Source organism: Oreochromis niloticus, linkage group LG10 (genome assembly GCF_001858045.2).
Source record: "Oreochromis niloticus isolate F11D_XX linkage group LG10, O_niloticus_UMD_NMBU, whole genome shotgun sequence".
Lineage (NCBI taxonomy): Eukaryota > Metazoa > Chordata > Actinopteri > Cichliformes > Cichlidae > Oreochromis > Oreochromis niloticus.
Window position 1 is genome coordinate 33,595,010 of NC_031975.2, and position 22,420 is coordinate 33,617,429.

The window sequence follows — 22,420 nt, forward strand, 5'->3', positions numbered from 1 at the left end:
ACATGCTAACTCTCACCTTTACTGGGTTATTATTCATGACTGAACCTGATTTATTCTTCTACATATTTCGCACTTGTTCCAACTGTAAGTGTAAAACAGTTTTTAGCTGTATGTAAAATTTAAATCATTGATGTTTCAGCTTCATCATTCAGGTAAACGAGCGTATCATCAGTGCAGAGCTTCACTCTGCTCCTCTCTGCATGTTGAAACTATGGACTGACATTTAAATCAGATAAATGGTGATCAGCGTACAGCATCACTCTGTGACCGAGGTTAGATTTTAAAGCCATGTTTCCATTTTACCTGCAGTTATTACTCAGGTCTGCCAGTTTCAGAAAGGTTCTTGATCCCTCCTTTACGTTAATCGAATCACCGCAGTGTGACAGCGAGCTGATAAAGGGAAGCTCTGCGTACCTGTCCCAGCCTTCCTCAGACGGCAGGTATCATGTGTTTGGCCGGCCTCTGTACTTCTGGCTGATTGTCTGAATTCAATTCAATTCAATTTTATTTATATAGCGCCAAATCACAACAAAAGTCGCCTCAAGTCGCTTCATAGGTACAGAGAAAAACCCAACAATCATATGACCCCTATGAGCAAGCACTTTGGCGACAGTGGGAAGGAAAAACTCCCTTTTAACAGGAAGAAACCTCCGGCAGAACCAGGCTCAGGGAGGGGCGGGGCCATCTGCTGCGACCGGTTGGGGTGAAAGAAGGAAGACAGGATAAAGACATGCTGTGGAAGAGAGACAGAGATTAATAACAGATATGATTCGATGCAGAGAGGTCTATTAACACATAGTGAGTGTCATGTTTGCGTACCGGCAGGCAAGGAGAGGAGGACCCAAGATGCAGGTTTCGGTGAGACGAGGTAGAACTCAAAGTACCGCTTTATTAGCAAGTTGCCGGTAAACAGTGAACCAAACTAAACTGGGAGAAGTACACACTAATAGGCAGATACACACGGACGGAAAACAGAGTGCAGACTGAAGGTGAGTAGACATCAACGATACGACAGAGGACAAAGGTAACACAGGGCAAATATACACACGGCAGTAATCAAGGGATGAGGCACAGGAGGGGAACACACCTGGGAGGAATCACAGCTGACGAGACAGGGGAATAGCAAACAGAATACACTGACACCAGACACGAACCTCCAAAGTAAAACAGGAAACCAGAAACAACTTACAAGGAGGCAGAAGATGCTGCACTTAATCTAGAACAATAAACAACACTATAGAAACATGCCAAAATATAAAGAACTGAAGAAGCTGGGTCAAGGTGACCCAGAACCGTGACAGTGAGTGAGAAAGGTGACTGGAAAGGAAAAACTCAATGCATCATGGGAATCCCCGGCAGCCTACGTCTATTGCAGCATAACTAAGGGAGGATTCAGGGTCACCTGGTCCAGCCCTAACTATATGCTTTAGCAAAAAGGAAAGTTTGAAGCCTAATCTTGAAAGTAGAGATAGTGTCTGTCTCCCGAATCCAAACTGGAAGCTGGTTCCACAGAAGAGGGGCCTGAAAACTGAAGGCTCTGCCTCCCATTCTACTTTTAAATACTCTAGGAACAACAAGTAGGCCTGCAGTGTGAGAGCGAAGTGCTCTAATAGGGTGATATGGTACTACAAGGTCATTAAGATAAGATGGGGCCTGATTATTTAAGACCTTGTATGTGAGGAGCAGGATTTTGAATTCTGGATTTAACAGGAAGCCAATGAAGGGAAGCCAAAACAGGAGAAATCTGCTCTCTCTTTCTAGTCCCTGTCAGGACTCTTGCTGCAGCATTTTGGATTAACTGAAGGCTTTTCAGGGAGTTTTTAGGACATCCTGATAATAATGAATTACAGTAGTCCAGCCTGGAAGTAATAAATGCATGAACTAGTTTTTCAGCGTCACTCTGAGACAGGATATTTCTAATTTTAGAGATGTTGCACAAATGGAAGAAAGCAGTCTTACATATTTGTTTAATATGTGCGTTGAAGGACATATCCTGGTCAAAAATGACTCCAAGGTTCCTCACAGCATTACTGGAGGCCAAGGTAATGCCATCCAGAGTAAGAATCTGCTTAGATACCATATTTCTAAGATTTTCAGGGCCGAGTACAATAACCTCAGTTTGATCTGAATTAAGAAGCAGAAAGTTAGCGGCCATCCAGGTCTTTATGTCTTTAAGACATTCCTGCAGTTTAACTAATTGCTGTGTGTTATCTGGCTTCATGGACAGATAGAGCTGCGTGTCATCAGCATAGCAGTGAAAATTTATGCTATGTCTTCTAATGATGCTGCCTAAGGGAAGCATGTACAATGTAAACAGAATTGGTCCTAGCACTGAACCCTGTGGAACACCATAATTGCTCTTAGTGTGTGAAGAGGACTCTCCATTTACATGTATGTGGTGAGAATAAGGCATGGCGGGACCACAGATCAACATTCAGAGCCATTTTATTTACACTTCTCACCACAAAAACCACCCCCACACACCTGAGTCCCTGTGTTTTAACTCGGCGGGCGTGATTACGGATGCCGTGCAGGTGCGTCCGCCCTCCCTGCACAGAACCGCAGACCACGCCCCACCACACACCCCCATCGCCCGATTGAGGCCGGGGAGTCATCTGGCCAAACCTACTCCCCCACCCCACCGGTTCCCAACCTGGGAACAGGGCAAAGTCACTTGCGGAGGCCGCCCACGCCTCCAGTGGCGGTGGCGGCGAGGCTGGTCCGGGGGTCGGCCACGCCTCCAGCGGCAGCGGCGAAACTGGTCCGAAGGCCGGCTACCTGGCAAGCCGGCACGACCCCGCCGGCCCGGTAGTGAGCCCCTCCCCCGGGCGACTGGGCCGGCACCTGACGCTCCGGGGTAGCTCGATCCTCGACCTCAGGCCCAGGTCGAGCAGACTTCCCTGGCACAGGGACCGCCGTCTCCCCTGGCACAGGGACCGCCGTCTCCCCTCCCGGTTTCTCCACCTCTCCCGGCTGGAGCGGCTCCTCCACTGCTGGCGGGAGCGGCTTTTCCGTCACTGCGGCCGCCGCTGCTCCCGGCTCCAGCAGCCCCTCCCGCTGCTCCTCCGTCACCGCTGCCAACACCACAACTCCCGGCTCCAGCAGCCCCTCGCGCGGCTCCTCTTCCTCCAGCCGCCACAGACCCTCGCTCCCCTCGTCCGGCGCCTCCGGTTTGAGCGGATCCTCTACCACTCCCGGCAGGAACAGCCCTTCACCCAGCTGCTCCCCTCCTCCGGCAGGTGTGGACCCCCACGCCCCTCGTCCACCACTTCCGGCTCCCGAGATGCCCCACGCGGCTCCTCCACTGCTTCCCCACTATCAGGCGACCCTGGCGGGGTGGCAGCGGCGGTGTCGCCCAGGCCTCGAGCAGCGTTGCCAGCTCCACCATTCTCTCCAAGTGGCGCTCGCTCCCGGCCCACAGCTCTTCCCGCTGATGGCTCACCTCCGCTGCCTGCTCCCGCTGTGCGGCTGCCGTCTCGGCCCCCATCTGGGCCATATCCTCTCTCCTCCGGCTCAGTTGTAGGCCCGCCGTGCCGCCTCCTGGGTTTTGGCACCAGTGTGGTGGGAATAAGGCACGGCGGAACCACAGATCAACATTCACAGCCATTTTATTTACACTTCTCCCAACAAACGCAGCACTGAGGTCTAGCAGGACAAGCACAGAGATGAGTCCACTGTCAGAGGCCATAAGAAGATCATTTGTAACCTTCACTAAAGCTGTTTCTGTGCTGTGATGAGCTCTGAAACCTGACTGAAACTCTTCAAATAAGCCATTCCTCTGCAGATGATCTGTTAGCTGTTTGACAACTACTCTTTCAAGGATGTTTGATATGAAAGGAAGGTTGGAGATTGGCCTATAATTAGCTAAGACAGCTGGGTCTAGAGATGCTTTTTAAGTAAAGGTTTAACTACAGCCAGCTTGAAGGCCTGTGGTACATAGCTGATTATGAGAGATAGGTTGATCATATTTAAGATTGAAGCATTAATTAATGGCAGGACTTCTTTGAGCAGTTTTGTAGGAATGGGGTCTAAAAGACACGTTGATGGTTTGGAGGAAGTAATTATTGAAGTTAACTCAGAAAGATCAATTGGAGAAAAAGAGTCTAACTTAACATCGATGGTACTAAAAGTAGCTGTAGATAATATTACATCTGTGGGATGATTATTGGTAATTCTTTCTCTAATGATAAAAATTTTATTTGTGAAGAAGTTCATGAAGTCATTACTAGTTAGCGTTAAAGGGATGGTTGGCTCAGTAGAGCTCTGACTGTTTGTCAGCCTGGCTACAGTGCTGAAGAGAAACCTGGGGTTGTTCTTATTTTCTTCAATCAGTGATGAATAGTAAGATGTTCTGGCTTTGCGGAGGGCTTTCTTATAAAGCAGCAAACTATTTCTCCAGGCTAAATGATGATCCTCTAAATTTGTGACACGCCATTTCCTCTCCAGCTTACGAGTTATCTGCTTTAGGCTACGTGTTTGAGAATTATACCATGGAGTCAGGTACTTCTGATTTGAGACCTTAGTTTTCACAGGAGCTACAGTATCCAGAGTCGTACGTAGTGAGGAGGTAAAATTATTAACAAGATAATCGACCTCTGTTGGGGTAGCGTTCAGATAGCTGCTCTGCTCTATGTTGGTACAGGGCATTGAAGATGATAACAGTGGGTGGATTATATTCTTAAACTTAGTTACAGCACTTTCAGAAAGACATCTACTGTGATAAAGTCTACTCTCCACTGCTGTGTAATCAATTATTGTAAATGTAAATGTTATCAGGAAATGATCAGACAGCAGAGGGTTTTCAGGAAACACTGTTAAATGTTCAGTTTCTATGCCATATGTTAAAACAAGATCTAGAGTGTGATTAAAGTGGTGGGTGGGTTCTTTTACATTCTGAGAGAAGCCAATTGAGTCTAATAACAGATTAAATGCCATGTTGAGGCTGTCATTTTTAGCATCTACATGGATGTTAAAATCACCCACAATAATTATTTTATCTGAGCTGAGCACTAAATCAGATAAAAAGTCTGAGAAATCAGAGAGAAACTCTGTGTAAGGCCCAGGTGGACGATAGATGATAACAAGTAAGACTGGTTTCTGAGTTTTACAGCTGGGGTGGACGAGGCTAAGCATCAGGCTTTCAAATGAATTAAAAGTCTGTCTGGGTCTTTGGTTGATTAATAGGCTGGTGTGAAAAATTGCTGCCACACCGCCCCCTCGGCCTGTGCTTCGAGGTTTCTGGTAGTTAGAATGACTCGGGGGTGTTGATTCATTTAAACTAACATAATCATCCTGCTGCAACCAGGTTTCTGTAAGGCAGAGTAAATCGATTTGTTGATCAATTATTAAGTCATGTACTAACAGAGACTTGGAGGAGAGAGACCTAATATTTAATAATCCACATTTCACTGTTTTACTCTTTGGTTCAGATGTGGATACTGTATTGTTCTTTCTTTGTGATTTTTTATGTTTAAGTTGTTTGTTGCTGGTTTTTAGTTTGTTTTTTGTCTGTTTGGGAGCTGACACAGTCTCAATGGAGATGGGTTTTTGGGGGGGTAGCAGGAGGAGAGAAGCTGCAGAGAGGCGTGTAAGACTGCAACTCTGCTTCCTGGTCCCAACTCTGGATAGTCATATTTTGGGGGGTTTAATAAATTGGTCCATATTTCTAGAAATGAGAGCTGCTCCATCCAAAGTGGGATGGATGCCGTCTCTCCTAACAAGACCAGGTTTCCTCCAGAAGGTTTGCCAATTATCTATGAAGCCCACATCGTTTGTGGGACACCACTCAGACAGCCAGCAATTTAAGGAGAAATCACCTCTGAACCCCAGCTCTGGGGGAACTCACACAGGCCAGGACAGCTTTAGTTTATTAATGACCCGAGCAACCGGGACCGCTTCATGGATTTAAGATTGAGGCTTTTCCTTGGATGGTGATCATGGATCACTAGAACTGAACTGAGTGGGATTAAATCATGGAGCACTGTGAACTCAGTAGGAACTCATCATGTCATTCAAACTGCTTCATTAATGTCTCCATGTTTGTCTGTGCATCCTCCAGAGACACAATCATGAGTGGCCACGAGGACACAACAAGAGGAGGAGGTGGGCGGGGCATCTTCCTCAGCGCTCACCGCTGCCCTGAAGCCGATGTGCTGCCTCATCAAACTGCTGAGGCACAAATCCTTCCACTTTGTTGTCTAGTTCCTGCAGAGAAGAGCTCTGAGTTCACCTGCACAGGTGAGGCAGATTACCTGGACTTCTGCTCCACACATCGCTCCGAGGCAGACGAGGAGGTGGAAGACGAGGGGAGTGTCAGCGACTGGTCGGAGGAAGATCTCTCACTCCACTTCTCTCCCTCTGTCCTCATCCAATCAGATGATGAAACGTCTGATCCAGAGAGTGGCTTTGAGTGTGTTGACATCACCATAGAGACACAGGTGCACGGTCATCATCATCAGCTGGATAGATGAAGGTACGTGTGGGGCCCAGTTTCAGCTTTACCCGCAGCATTTGTTTCCTGTCGTCCAGGTAAAAGGTCAGGATGCAGAGGGGCTAAAGATGGTGCCTAAACGGCAGATTCACCTGAAGAAGAAGAAGGACGGCGAGGACAGCGCTGAACAGGTAAACACTGATAAACTACAGGCATTCTGCCACTTTAACTGTTTGCTCACCTGTTGGTCTACCTGTCCAGGTGATACTGAAGGATGTTCCTGCTGAGGGCAGAGGAATTAACAACGATGCGTCAGCTAATGAGCTGCTGCGTCCCACTACTCGTTCACGGCCTGAACTATTACTACGGCAACACAGTATGCCCACCTCCTTTCACGCCACCTCAAATACCAGCAGTGATGTTGAGAGCTACGGGGTCTACAAGGGCCTGATTGCAGGGGCTGGCCAAGGTAACAGCACGTCTACCTGTCAACAAGCTCAGGAAACAGGACCGCCCGCCCTCCACCTTGGGGAGCACTGACAAAATAAACTGTTATTGCTCATATTCACTGGTTCAGGTCGTCAGCGTCAGTTTGGACAAAGTGTCTGAGACAAAAAGCAGAGAGGCATGATCACATGATCCTTTCCATGATAAAGAGAAACTGGTCCAGCCAAGTCTCACTGTAATGTAGGAACTAGTTTGTATCCACTAATCAGATCCCTGAACAGAGGGAGGCATGTATTTAATCTGACAGGAAGTAAACGCTCCCCCTCAGCTGATTTGTGTCATTAGCTAACGGCATGCTGGCTTTGGTTGGCGAACGCAGAAAGCAAAAACAGCCCCAATGCTGAAACGTTGGGAAGCTGTGTGAAATGCAACGACTTACTCATTAACACACATTTTATTCACAAAAGAACAAAAAATAAACACTCAGCTGTGTAGACTCCAGCAGAGTGGGAAATGTCTTCTCTTTATACCCAATCATGCCTGACCTGATTAGCTCTGAAATCTCTTACTGTCTCTGCTTAGTGCCACTTACTCTTCCAGCCTTTGTTCCTCCATCCCAACTTTTTGGGCCTTGCTGAGCTGTGCACCACAACACCGACAAGCTGATACCACTCTGTGGTGTTATTGATGTGCCGTGGGTTGACATGGCAGAGAGGCCTGAGTGTAAAATAACACTGGCAGTCTTACACACTGCTACATAGTTCCCTGCAAACTGAAGAAAATCTCAGAAACTACAACTTAGCTCGAACCCGTTGTCTTGTTGGTCGTCCAACATCACCCTAACCTCAGAAACAAACCTCTTAGAAAATAATTTAATATTCTGATTTTAAGTGGATAAAACTTCTTCAATCGCCAGGTAGCACAGCATGATATTGGATCACACCCCATCAGAGTTAACGACTTCCACACAACAACTAGCTGTGGTGTTTCCAGAATGTCAGACTGTGTCTAACGAGAGCTTTCTTTTTGCATCAGTCCTTTATTTATGCAGTTAAAAGTCTCATTGAGACTACAATCTCGTTTTCAAGTATAGACATGAAGTCATGGCCTTGAGTCAAGTGATGGTCAGGATATAATTTACAAGGATTTTTGCATGATTGAGATCCCTGATTCACAATAGACGCGACACGTGCTTTACTGAGCAAGGAGCTCAAAGTTTGTGTTCTGCCTGTACTGCATCATTGTTGGGGTCTTCATGAGTATACATGCCCCCTCCATGACGTTCTGCATTTCTATTGGTTGCATGAAGAAAACGGTTAATGTGCGCCGCAAGCCATGAAAACCAAAGCCTCATACGCTTCCTCAACGTGTCTGTCGAAAAGGTGCAAGTCTTCTACTGAGTATTATTATTATTAATACACTTCTTTGTTTTTGTTCTATTGATGATGAAAGATGAAGAATCTGAGTCTGATGAAGTTTCTGATGGTTTCAGGGCTCCTGACTGGAGGAAACTCACAGCGTCTTCAGAAGTCGTTTTCTCTGGATGAAACCAAAACAAAGATGGCATCCTGCCTCATTAAGAACGTGCTGTCGAAAAAGATGCAGGTGGAACAGTACAACCTGAAGAAGAATCTGGAGGTATCACCTGTCCTGCCTCTGGAGCATCAGACAGGAGGAGGCGGGGTCAGAGCTCCGGTTCACGTGGTGAGAGACGTGAGGAGTTTAGTTAAACACACATACGGCCACTCATTTGCCACATCAGCTGCGTCACGAGACAACAAGTCAACAAGCTGCAAAACAGTTGGCCAGGAGGATAGCCCTCCCCCCACTTACCAGCAGGCTGTGGGGGTCAAAGGTCACTTCTCCAAGGTTGCTGTGTCTTTCAGCCAATCACAAGACAAGAAGCAGAGTAAATCATCCAGACAGCCGATGACACAGCAGAGACGAGGAAGTGAGCCGATTATCAGCCGAGGTTTAGAGCACTTAGACCCACCCACTTTGAAGCCCAACCCATCAGCGAGAGCTGTGACTCCACCTTCCCACCAGGGCACCCGGCCACTGCTCGGTGCTCAGGAACAGAGCTCCATCCTGGGTGTGTCCTCTCCGTCTGCCCCTGGCTCCTCCCAGCACCTCCTGCAGATCCCCTTACCCAGCAGCCTGCACCCTCACTTGGGGAAGGCTGGCTATGTCCACACCCCTTTGAGCTACATCCAGACCCAGCAGTCCACACCTGGTCCAAGCATCCACCTGCCCTGTAGGTCCGAGGAGTTCCAGAACCAGCAAACGGGAAACTTCTCTGAACAAGTGGACCCGACCAAAACACAACGAGAGCGAGAGGGTCTGAGCGGGACAGCAACGCCTCCGAGCCAGAACCAACCAGAGCTTCAGCAGCAACACCTGCATCCACAGCCGTTTCTGTGCAGCGTTCCCAGTCTCTTACCTGCACAGGTATCTGGGGACTTCCTTGTCGATGTGTTGGGCTCTGCTGCAGCACCTGGAGCCTTCGTCAGAGTTCCCGCCCCATGTCAACTGATGTTAGACCCTAAAAGTGCGCGGTTCTTCTATGCTGACACGTGCCTGCAGCATCAGAGGAAGATGCTCCTGGATCCAGAAACTGGACAGTTCTTCCAGGTGTTCTTACCTCTAGCTGGCTCCGCCTCCAGTGCTGCCATGTTCCCAGTGGCCTGTGCTAACCCCGCCCCCACTGTGATCCAGGTGGGCGCCACTAACCCCATGTTGCTCTCAGTGATGCCGTTCCAGCGAGCAGTGGGCGTGTCCTCATTTTACGGCCTTCCTGTCACTGTGATGGCGTCAAACCAACAGCACAGCGATGACATCACACACACTTTGTCTGGTCATCACTGATCATTGATCATTGCTTTGATATTGATTTGTATTTGTTTGCACTCTGTGATATCACGTTTGAGTTTTGTACTTTTCATCACAAACACACAATCAGCAAAAACATTTATTGATTATTGATTGAAACATTGTAAAAAGAAAAAACATCAAATTCACTCAAAGAAAACAAAACACACCAATACTGGAGACAAACTGGGACTTGTACTAGGAACCAGTCAGTCCGACTGCTTATGTTAAAAAATACAAACTTAATATTGATTGATTCATACTGATTAATACTGACCAGTATTGGCTAATATTGATCAACACATTTTTAAAACCTATGTGATTTTCTCACTGCACTCTCTCTTGTTTTTATGCAATGGCACAATTTTTTATGGGACAGCCAATGCTGATGCTCACCTGTACTGTTCTGAATCTGATTTTAACCCAGCCCTCCATCTTTGACCCTCTAAACACGAGTGAGAGCACGAGTGAAAGTGTACACTAACGATATGGAGTCATGATTAAAGTCATGTAACTAAAGATACTGCCATCGGAAACCTGTTGAAGTCACGTGACTTCCTCAGGTGGACTTTATTTGGAACATACCTGTATCTAATTAACTTTATTCTGATTTTGTGATCTGATGTATCTGAAAAGCGTTGCAGTCGGCCATCAATGTTGTTGCCATGGTAAAAAAGGTGAAGTGCAGCTTAAACTGTAATAAAATCAACAGTTCCATTTCCTTTTAGTTTGTTGGCCATTATTTGTGTATGAAGCTATGACATCACAGTGAGGGACAGGTGATTAGCTGGAGTGTGTGTGTGTCTGTTTGTGTGAAGCTTTCTCTGATGTGAATGGTTTCATCAATTCTCAGAACGCTTTTATTTAGCTTTTATTTTGAAAGACAGAACGGAAATAGATTCAGTCTCACAGAAGAACTGCTTTTATTTTGAAGGTCTTTGTGAATTGCAGCTTCCTTTAGCTCCATCCCATCAATTAGCTGACTGCAAGTCATTACACACCTAGAACATCTGCAAAGTGTCAGGTTGAGCTCATAAGGAGGAAATTAAACTCAAGGATTGGAGGACCACGCTGTGGGAGGGGCTTTAGGTATGGGAACAGGAAGTGATGTCAAAAACTTCTGGTCATATTGATTAATGGAACTCTAAACACACTGAGGTAGAGTCATCTGATAATCAATCATCCAGAAACACTGATTGGTTTGAAATCTAACTGCTCACAACAGCTGTCAGGTGGGATTGATGACATCATCATCACACCTTGGTGCTTGGCAATTCGTCATCATCTTCCTCCTCTTCTTGCTCCTGTTCCACAGGGGGTGGGTCATCAGATGCCCTGAAACCTGTGAAGGTGGGGCTGATTGGGAACCGCCAGAGGCAGCGAGTGCGTCTGAGCACAGGCATGACAAAGGGAAGGTCATAGGTGGAGGAAGAGGAGGAGGAAGAGGAGAAGTTCCACTCAACCAGCCCTCGCTCCTCTCTGGTGCCTGACGAAAGAGGAAGAAAGCAGGACTGAGAACCACTGTGTGTGTGTGTGTGAGAGAGAGAGTGTGTGTGTGTGTGTAAGTGTGTGAGTGTGTGTTACCGGGGATTGTGTTATCAAGACAGAATGCCAGAAAACCTCCAACAAACATCTCAGTGGAGAGAAGAACGGTGAGGATCTGATCCAGCTCAGAAACACCTAAAACACCAGAAACAAAAATCTTAACTGGTGCAGAGATTTATCATGGAGACAGGTGAGCACAGACAAGTGAAGGCCAGAGAAACATTCAGCCACGGTGTGAGAGTATAATATTTATAAGAGCGACTCACAGCATGGCTGAAATAGGTGGACTAACATTTACAGGTGGAGCTAATGAGGAAATAATTACTGATAGGAATGCTGAGCATCATCGGGAAGTTTATTTGATCTCATAAAATGAGAGAACATGTCAGAGTTATTTGTCATCCTTTCAAAGAGGCGATCCCCAGGGCTCAGCTCTGGGCCCGCTGCTCTTTGTTTCACATGAAGTTGCTGAAAGTTGAAGATTTTCACTTTCAGAGACAACTTATGAGGACTATCAATAATTATTTATCTATTTATTTATTGTCCTGGATTTTAAATTTTGAATCTAACTGATGAGAATGAATGCTAACGTTCTAAGTTTTCCTGCAGATGGTGTCAAGCTTGATCTTTATAATGGCTTTGGGTTTTTGTATTTGTAAAGGTCGGTAGGACCTCACGCTGCAATCTCTGCCTCTCTTATCTGAACCATGCCATTAATTAGATGGGTGCAGTGGTGGTGCTGGAACAGGCCTAGGCTGCTGGGGGATTCCCACGATGCGTGTCTGCTTCACTCAGTATGTGTTTATGCACCTCTCTGCATTTAATTATTAGTTAGTATTCATCTCTGGCTCTCTTACTCTGGTTCTGTCGGACATTTCTTGAATTCAATTAAATTGCATCACCACCTTCAGGTGATTGCTGATGTTAGGATGAGTGAATGAAGGTAACCAGGAGATATCCTGCTCTGTTCCTGTGGTGTTAGGGTTATTTAGGAGGACAGCTGTGGCACAGGTAAACAGGGACTCACCTGTCTGAATGGAGTTGGGATGCGTGTCCAGGTACGTCGGCAGCGTCAGACCAAAGAACATGGAGAACCCAAGAACAAACAGATTTCTGGACGAGTTTAAATCGACCAGCTGCAGGTTTGACAGGCCGACAGCTGTGATCATACCTGAGAGACACATATGGTTTAGCGCAGCAGTACCATACCTGAATAAAGACCTGTTACCAGAGACTTACCGAACAGCGTGCAGAACATTCCTCCCAGGATCGGGTCGGGCAGCGAGGCAAACAGAGCTGTGAACTTGCCGACGGTTCCCAGGACAAACATGATGCCGGCACCGTACTGCACCACTCGCCTGCTACCCACCTGCATGCAGGTGAACGGGTCATACACTCACAAATTAAGCACAAGTTAACACGTGAAATTACACCTGAGGATATAAACACACCCTTTCAGGGGGTGTGGCTACCTTGGTGATGCCGAGGACACCTATATTTGGACTGGAGGAGGTGGAGCCGTTTCCTGTCCCCAACAGACCTGCAATGATGCAGCACACGCCCTCTATGAAAATCCCCCTGAAACAAATTAAAAACAGACATGATCAACACCTGTTTGGGGGTGGAGTCTGTCTCATAAGGTGTGTTCCTGTCTCACCTGTTGATTGCATGGACAGGAGGGGGCGTGGCTCCAGACAAGCGAGCACAAGCATAGTAATCTCCGATTGACTCCACGATGCCTGCCATCGTCGCACTCAGCATGCCCAACACCCCAGGAACCGTTATCACAGGCAACCCCCACTGGCCTATCAGAGGGAGACAGGAAGTCAGAGAACGTCATGGTGATCATCATGATCCTTCATTCACTGATGCTCAGCTTAAAGCGTTAAAAACACACCTTCGGGTTAGATTTTATCCCAGACTGTACACATAAAGTCTGAAGTTACACAAAGTAGTTTTCATAAAGTGACCACACCCCCTCTGAGAGCTCCACCCACTTGCTCTGGGCCCTGAATCACTGACTCAGTGATTTTACAGTTTTTATGTGTTTATGTCGACGTTTTTGTTAAAGTCCCAAGGTCAAACCGACTAACCAATCGAAGCAGCACAAACTGGCCTTCCTGCTGTGGGAAGTAAACATCCTGTTTACTGAAAGTCTGGTGTAGAACATTTCTTTTAAATATGGCATCAACATGGACCCACACAGCAGGGGCGTGGCCTAGTGCTACCTGCTGCAGGTAACACAGTGACTGTGGATCAGAACCTCAGAGAAACTGAAGTGATCCACCTCACCACCAACTCACAGTTGGCGCTGAAACAACCTTGTAACAGTGACATGGTGTCATTCAAACCTCAAACCAACTGGATACGAAGCTATTACATGAGTGTCATTTGTTGGTGCCTTACATGGGTAGGGCATCCTGAACCAGGGCGACAATGTCATGATGTCCCCTCGGGCATCAGTGCGACCTTTGTGTCCATAGCGATCAGGGTCTCTTGGCAACAGGTCGGTCAGAGTGAGGACATAACAGACGAGCCACACCAACATGATGGCAAGGATGATCTGAAAGAGGGCGGAGCAAAAATTCAAATTACGTCATCACTGACATCATCATCGATTTGTGTTTATCTTTATTTACAGGAAACATCTTGAAGATCTGCACTCTGGTGGCCCTCAGGCCTTTCTTCCTGCTATACACAGGAACAGGAAGTGATGTCGCCCTTAGGTACTGAGCAAACAGAACGATCAGCAAAATACACCTGCAGAGAGAGAGGGAGAGAGACAACCGTTTGTCTCCCCAGTGTCCTATATTCATGGATATGTAGTTCACTACAGCAGAACAGAAACAGGTGTGTCCACATATCTCACAGTGCTGAGAGGCCCCAGTGGGACCCAGCTCGGTCTCCAGCGGTTGTGAAGACTGAGAGGCCAATCAGTGAGATGGTTGGCGTGATGGTGAGTGGGCCGATGTACTCCAGCAGTAACCCAGGTAACCCACACAGACCAATCACAAGCTCCACCAGGCTGGACATGATGATGGCACCCTGAATCTGCAAACAAATAACTCTGTTATAAAGCAAGTAAACAACAAAACCCACTCCACAGACATGACGACTTGGATCCAACCACGAGGTGCTGGTACTGATGAGTCCTACAGAATTCTGAAACAGGATTTGGGGCTGAGCCAGGTACCTGCAGGTGTGGCTCTGGGTTCTCAGGAATTAAAGTGCTTTAGTTTCATAGTGAAGCCTGTGAAGGAAAACACATCCTGGATTTGTAGAAGAGGTTCAGGATTCAGAAGATCCAAGACCCAGTGCAGAGTCCTCCTGAACAAGGTTCCACCTGATTCAGGGGTCTGACTTTAGCCAAAATCAGAAACTCTCTCTGAGCTGGAAGTTCACAGGTCCACAGGATTCTGACAGACCAGCACTGTCCAGAGTGCTGGTGTCTTCCAGGAACCAGTTCAGGTCTAGGTCTGGCCTCTCACCGCCCTCAACCCACTGTGCCCATTTCAACCCACCTGGACCCACTGGAAACTACCTGCTGAGGAGCAGTGGTCGTACCTCTCTGATTCGAGGCTTCCAGATGTGTGAGGTGTTCAGGGGAAGACTCCAGTTCCCATAAATCTCCTCTGTAGAGGAAAAAACAAATGACATGAGAGTATGTTGTTTATTTACAAAAACCAGTAACAATCAGAGAGACTCCCACCTTCACTGGGACACCTCCACCTGTCCAGACTGAGGATTGCCTGAGCAGGAATCAGGAACGCAAACGCACTCGCCTGAAAGAGAGGAAGTCTACACACAAACACATATAACTGTCAGACTCCGCCCACTCGCCTGACTCCTTAAGTCTCACCTGACTCCCTCAGACTCACCTGACACCCACGGTGGTCTGGATGAGAGTCGTGATGCCAACGGTCGTGAAAATGGTTCCAATCAGCTGACTGATGGTGTTTTGGTCTCGACCGACACACATGGCCTGAGCCAGAAGAAACGGCACAGCCACTGTACCACTAAAGCACGTCAGGTAATGCTGCAGACAAGGTAAAGCAGGTAACATTCACCTGTCACAAACTTCAGACTGGAGTCAACAAGGTAGCTATCCTAAAAATGTTTCATCTAACCATCACCAAACCTGCACCTGTGATCAAACTACAATCCAAACAACCACATCCAGTATTCCAGTTTAAACCAGTTTAGAAACAGTTTGACTTTCTTTTCTTTTTTTGGTTTCCTTTTCACTGAATAGTACAGCAAATTATTCAGTTGTGCTTTTGGCATAATGACAATAAAACATTCTTATTCTTACTGGTTAAACCCAGTAATCCCAGTTTAAACAAGTATAATACCAGGTTAAACCCAGTTTAAACCAGTATAATCCCAGGTTAAACCCAGTAATCCCAGTTTAAACAAGTATAATACCAGGTTACACACAGTAATTTTCTGTGCTTGTCCTGCTAGACCTCAGTGCAGTGTTTGATACTGTTGACCATAATAAGGTAATTATGGTGTTCCACAGGGTTCAGTGCTAGGACCAATTCTATTTACATTATACATGCTTCCCTTAGGCAGTATCATTAGAAGACATAGCATAAATTTTCACTGCTATGCAGATGACACGCAGCTCTATCTGTCCATGAAGCCAGGTAACACACAGCAATTAGTTAAACTGCAGGAATGTCTTAAAGACATAAAGACCTGGATGGCCGCTAACTTTCTGCTTCTTAATTCAGATCAAACTGAGGTTATTGTACTCAGCCCTGAAAATCTTAGAAATATGGTATCTAAGCAGATTCTTACTCTGGATGGCATTACCTTGGCCTCCAGTAACACTGTGAGAAACCTTGGAGTCATTTTTGACCAGGACATGTCCTTCAATGCACATATTAAACAAATATGTAAGACCGCTTTCTTCCATTTGCGCAACATCTCTAAAGTTAGAAATATCCTGTCTCAGAGTGATGCTGAAAAACTAGTTCATGCATTTATTACTTCCAGGCTGGACTACTGTAATTCTTTATTATCAGGATGTCCTAAAAACTCCCTGAAAAGCCTTCAGTTAATCCAAAATGCTGCAGCAAGAGTCCTGACAGGGACTAGAAAGAGAGAGCAGATTTCTCCTGTTTTGGCTTCCCTTCATTGGCTTCCTGTTTAATCCAGAATTCAAAATCCTGCTCCTCACATACAAGGTCTTAAATAATCAGGCCCCATCTTATCTTAATGACTTTGTAGTACCATATCACCCTATTAGAGCACTTCGCTCTCGCTCTGCAGGCCTACTTGTTGTTCCTAGAGTATTTAAAAGTAGAATGGGAGGCAGAGCCTTCAGTTTTCAGGCCCCTCTTCTGTGGAACCAGCTTCCAGTTTGGATTCAGGAGACAGACACTATCTCTACTTTCAAGATTAGGCTTCAAACTTTCCTTTTTGCTAAAGCATATAGTTAGGGCTGGACCAGGTGACCCTGAATCCTCCCTTAGTTATGCTGCAATAGACGTAGGCTGCCGGGGATTCCCATGATGCATTGAGTTTTTCCTTTCCAGTCACCTTTCTCACTCACTATGTGTTAACAGACCTCTCTGCATCGAATCATATCTGTTATTAATCTCTGTCTCTCTTCCACAGCATGTCTTTATCCTGTCTTCCTTCTCTCATCCCAACCGGTCGCAGCAGATGGCCCCGCCCCTCCCTGAGCCTGGTTCTGCCGGAGGTTTCTTCCTGTTAAAAGGAAGTTTTTCCTTCCCACTGTTGCCAAAGTGCTTAATAGGGGGTCATATGATTGTTGGGTTTTTCTCTGTATGTATTATTGTACGATCTACTGTACAATATAAAGCGTCTTGAGGCAACTGTTGTTGTTATTTGGCGCTATATAAATAAAATTGAAATGAATTGAATTAATCCTTTTTTAAACCAGTATAACCCTAGGTTAAACCAGTATAATCTCTGGTTAAACACAGTAATCCCAGTTTAAACCAGTATAATCCCAGGTTAAACACAGTAATCCTTGTTTAAACCAGTATAACCCCAGGTTAAACCATTATACTCCCAGGTTAAACTCAGTAATCCCGTGTTAAGAGAGTATAACCCAGGTTAAACTAGTATAATCCCAGTTTGAACCTAGTAATCCAGTCTAAACCAATAATCCATGTTTAAATGTCTTAATCCCTCAGTAGTCACATTTTCACCTGTAATCCCAGTCTCACCTGTAATCCCAATAGAATACACAGGTACCATGGTGGGACATCTTCAATGGTGTAAATCATGTCTGACCCCACCCTCTGTGCATCCATTGGTTGCCTCCTTTTGCTCTCTTCTGTCCTTGGCATGTTAGGTTTATTGGGTTTGGAGCCCCTCCCCTCATGACACTGATTGGACAGACAGAAACACCTGGTTATCAGGTACAGCAAACATCATGATTCACTTATTTACCATTATCGATTATACATTTGTTCCTATCATTAAACAGATGTCAGAAGTCAAAGCAACACAACACCAAAGAAGAAGAAAAAACAGAAGATGTCCTTTCTCTGCATGTCACTCCAGGTCCCCACGTGAAAGTCAACCCCCCCCCCCCACAAACACACACACACACACACACACACAATCTATCTGAGACAGGTCACAGTGACCCTGATTAACCTGTAGACACAAAAGCACCCAGTAAATGAATCTGAAAGGATCCAGGTGTTTCCAGGTGTGTGTCAGTACCTGTAGCTGAATGGAGGTCAGTTTACCACACCTGTTGTTTGTAGGTCAGTGCTCAGTGTGTGTTATCACAGGTCAGTATACCCTTCTTTTAGCAAACCTGCCCTACTCTACTTGTCCAACAGCCCACCTGCTAAACTCAGTAAAACAAAACTCAGTGATCAGTAATAACTTTACCTGAAAGTCGGCTTCCATTTGACCTGCGGCTGTTTGACTTCGAGCAGCAAACAGAGACAGAAAGTTCAGTTTTAGAGTCTCAGGTGAAAGTCCACACAGATTAACAGAGATTATTAACCATCACACACACGCGAGGACTCCTGTCTGTGTGAGAGCCCTGACCTGATTATAAACCTGTCTGTGTATGGACCCCCACCTGATTATAAACCTGTGTATGGACCCTCACCTGATTATAAACCTGTCTGTGTGAGGACCCCCACCTGATTATAAACCTGTCTGTGTGTGGACCCCCACCTAATTATAAACCTGTCTATGTATGGACCCCACCTGATTATAAACCTGTCTGTGTGTGGACCCCCACCTGATTATAAACCTGTCTGTGTGTGGACCCCCACCTAATTATAAACCTGTCTATGTATGGACCCCCACCTGATTATAAACCTGTCTGTGTGTGGACCCCCACCTGATTATAAACCTGTCTGTGTGTGGACCCCCACCTAGTTATAAACCTGTCTGTGTATGGACCCCCACCTGATTATAAACCTGTCTGTGTGTGGACCCCCACCTGATTATAAACCTGTCTGTGTGTGCATGGACCCCCATCTGATTATAAACCTGTCTGTGTTAGGACCCCCACCTAATTCTAAACCTGTCTGTGTGAGGACCCCCACCTGATTATAAACCTGTCTGTGTGTGGACCCCCACCTAATTATAAACCTGTCTGTGTGTGGACCCCCACCTGATTATAAACCTGTCTGTGTGTGCATGGACCCCACCTGATTATAAACCTGTCTGTGTGAGGACCCCACCTGATTATAAACTGTCTGTGTGTGCATGGACCCCACCTGATTATAAACCTGTCTGTGTGTGGACCCCACTGATTATAAACCTGTCTGTGTGTGGACCCCCACCTGATTATAAACCTGTCTGTGTGTGGACCCCCACCTGATTATAAACCTGTCTGTGTGAGGACCCCACCTGATTATAAAACTGTCTGTGTGTGCATGGACCCCCACCTGATTATAAACCTGTCTGTGTGTGCATGGACCCCCACCTGATTATAAACCTGTCTGTGTGTGCATGGACCCCCACCTGATTATAAACCTGTCTGTGTGAGGACCCCACCTGATTATAAAACTGTCTGTGTGTGCATGGACCCCCACCTGATTATAAACCTGTCTGTGTGTGGACCCCCACCTGATTATAAACCTGTCTGTGTGTGCATGGACCCCCATCTGATTATAAACCTGTCTGTGTGAGGACCCCACCTGATTATAAACCTGTCTGTGTGTGGACCCCCACCTAATTCTAAACCTGTCTGTGTGTGGACCCCCACCTGATTATAAAACTGTCTGTGTGTGCATGGACCCCCACCTGATTATAAACCTGTCTGTGTGTGCATGGACCCCCACCTGATTATAAACCTGTCTGTGTGTGGACCCCCACCTGATTATAAAACTGTCTGTGTGTGCATGGACCCCCACCTGATTATAAACCTGTCTGTGTGAGGACCCCACCAGATTATAAACCTGTCTGTGTGTGGACCCCCACCTGATTATAAAACTGTCTGTGTGTGCATGGACCCCCACCTGATTATAAACCTGTCTGTGTGTGCATGGACCCCCACCTGATTATAAACCTGTCTGTGTGTGCATGGACCCCCACCTGATTATAAACCTGTCTGTGTGAGGACCCCACCTGATTATAAACCTGTCTGTGTGTGGACCCCCACCTGATTATAAACCTGTCTGTGTGTGCATGGACCCCCACCTGATTATAAACCTGTCTGTGTGAGGACCCCACCTGATTATAAACCTGTCTGTGTGTGGACCCCACCTGATTATAAACCTGTCTATGTATGGACCCCCACCTGATTATAAACCTGTCTGTGTGAGGACCCCACCTGATTATAAACCTGTCTATGTATGGACCCCCACCTGATTATAAACCTGTCTGTGTGAGGACCCCACCTGATTATAAACCTGTCTGTGTGTGGACCCCACCTGATTATAAAACTGTCTGTGTGTGCATGGACCCCCACCTGATTATAAACCTGTCTGTGTGTGCATGGACCCCCACCTGATTATAAACCTGTCTGTGTGAGGACCCCACCTGATTATCAACCTGTCTGTGTGAGGACCCCCACCTGATTATGAACCTGTCTGTGTGTGGACCCCCACCTGATTACAGCCCAGACCCATAAAACTGGTCTGGCAGAAGACAACCAGAGTCACAGAACCAAATGCACCCAGTATAACCAGTAAAACAAGCAGTATAACAAGTAAGTTACTTAACATAACCAGTAACAACTGGTAACCAGATATTCTTCAGCTAACGCATCGGTAAGACACTCAGTATAACATTAATTATAACCACCTGTACAACTTCCGACTCACCTGTACAGCTGCTGCTGCTCAGCTGTAGGTTTGAATGCTTCACATTAAGTGCTTGCACTGATGAAATGTGGCATTTATTTTGAAAATAAAAGGCACTTCCTGCAATTTGCGTCCAATAACCCAGTGAGAGCAGACAGTCTGACACATGCAACCTTTTATTGCAGTTTGTTTACAACTTTACAAGAAGAAGAAGAATTTCCTGTTTTAGAGACATAAAAACATGTGAGGAGCAAACCTCCAGGTAACACACAGGTTTACCTGTGGTCATCGTGGAGACGCTGTCACAGCATGACACCTGTTCTGTTTCGTTACCTGATCATTAACCAATCGAAACTGAGCACACCACCTGTTACAGCTGCTATGCTAGCAGTGTCCATCGGCTTGCAGCCTCTGTGGCAAGCTAAGCTAACACATCTCTGCTTCAGGTGTGTGGAGGGGTGGAGCCTAATCGCCAGGTGAGGCTTCCAGAGGACAGTGCATTCAGGTGTAGCAGAGAAGTCTGTAAATCTCGGTGACATCCCTCCTTAAGCTACGGGCTGATTAGTTACTGGCTGATTGTTGAATGACAGCTGATTGGAGGACGCAAAGTATAGCATTTGATGTCACTGATCTAAACCAGGTATCCATGGAAACGGGCAGTGATCAGACCAGATCAATACATTTTTTATAAATATAAACTCTTTACTTAAATAATTATTGATTATTAATCATCTGTATCCATGTGACGATCCAGGCCCGCCCACAGCCTCTCAGCCATTCACAGCGCAGGATTCTGAGTGTCAGCAGCTCTTCAGTGTAGCGCTGCAGAGAGAGAGAGAGAGAGAGAGTATTGATTAGGATCACCTGCTCAGACAGGTGAGCTCCCCTGTGATGTTAAGCAAGTGTTACATGTCTGTGCTGATTGGCTAACATCATGGACACGCCCACCAAACACTTTTGGCACCGGTGTCACATTCTCAGGTGAACAGGTGAGTGCCTGACACAGGCGATCATCAGCCTCACTGACCTGTTATACTATTGATTAACTATTCGGACAGAAGGCGCTCGTTTTTCACTTCCTGTTAATAAACCTGGATTCACAAACAGGAAGTGACCTCATCGTTATGAACATTTTCACTAAATGGATGGATCAATATGTTAGTGATCAGTAATTGGCTGAGTGGCTCGTTAAGGACATGTAGTGACTGAGAGTCACCTGCAGGTGCCGCATCCTCGTTGTGGCGAGTCAGACACAAGATGACAAATTTATTCCAGCAGAGCTGGTCTCTGAGTAAAGTCCAATCTGGATCTCGTGTTTTATTCACAATAGCACAGAAAACACGTCCGAGGTGTAAAGTGAGGACATTTTAATAGAACTGTGGAGCAGGACAGTCCGTGTGTCCCCTCTAACATCAGTCTGTGAGCCGAGGAGGGATGGCTCCGAGTGAGAGAGGCTGATGGTCTGAGCATGTGCAGAGGATGGAGGGTGGAGGATGAAGCTGGAGCTGCAGGCAGGAGGAGAGGAGGAGGAGCTCGGAGGAGGTTCATGAATGCAGTGAAGGAGGACATGCAGAGGGGCGGTGTGACAGAGGAGGTGGATGAGCCTCCTATCCTGTGAACTAAAGGAATTAACCACCACCACCTGACTAGCGAACGGACCAATCAGCCAGAGGGAGATTAGAAAACAAGAGGCAAATGTGGGCGGAGTCTGGGGGCAGCTGAAGGATAAAGACGAATGAGGAGATCAAAGAATCAGCTGATTAGTTTACCATAGTGTAGCCAGACCCACCTCTTGAGCATTTAGCCTGAGCCTGTCAATCTGCTTATTGATCAGTGGTTTAGTCTGTTGATTGGTTGATTTATCAGTTTATTG

The 22,420-nt window shown here is 46.4% G+C and overlaps 2 protein-coding genes across 8 annotated transcripts in view; one reads left to right on the forward strand and one right to left on the reverse strand.

Moving 5' to 3' along the window:
• prob1 (proline-rich basic protein 1) overlaps positions 1-10,927 on the forward strand; it is a 24,092-nt gene extending 13,165 nt beyond the window's left edge. For 6 of the 7 annotated variants that reach the window (XM_019363595.2, XM_019363597.2, XM_025910904.1 and 3 more), the window contains 4 exons: positions 6,059-6,437; positions 6,529-6,621; positions 6,692-6,899; positions 8,370-10,927. In XM_019363595.2, the coding sequence (XP_019219140.1) occupies positions 6,059-6,437; positions 6,529-6,621; positions 6,692-6,899; positions 8,370-9,742 (2,053 nt within the window). In that variant the 3' untranslated portion in view covers positions 9,743-10,927. The remainder of the gene's footprint in view (positions 1-6,058; positions 6,438-6,528; positions 6,622-6,691; positions 6,900-8,369) is intronic. The other variant, XM_019363598.2, reaches the window with a different exon arrangement.
• slc23a1 (solute carrier family 23 member 1) lies at positions 10,721-18,435 on the reverse strand. The gene is made up of 14 exons (XM_003456984.5): positions 18,173-18,435; positions 17,494-17,655; positions 15,169-15,326; positions 15,000-15,088; positions 14,855-14,922; positions 14,160-14,341; positions 13,930-14,050; positions 13,697-13,853; positions 12,948-13,095; positions 12,763-12,868; positions 12,530-12,659; positions 12,318-12,461; positions 11,330-11,425; positions 10,721-11,231 (listed from the first exon to the last, which is right to left on the reverse strand). The coding sequence occupies exons 1-14, from the start codon at positions 18,188-18,190 to the stop codon at positions 10,999-11,001; spliced, it is 1,812 nt and encodes a 603-aa protein (XP_003457032.1). The 5' UTR covers positions 18,191-18,435; the 3' UTR covers positions 10,721-10,998.
• Between the last annotated feature and the right edge of the window lie 3,985 nt (positions 18,436-22,420).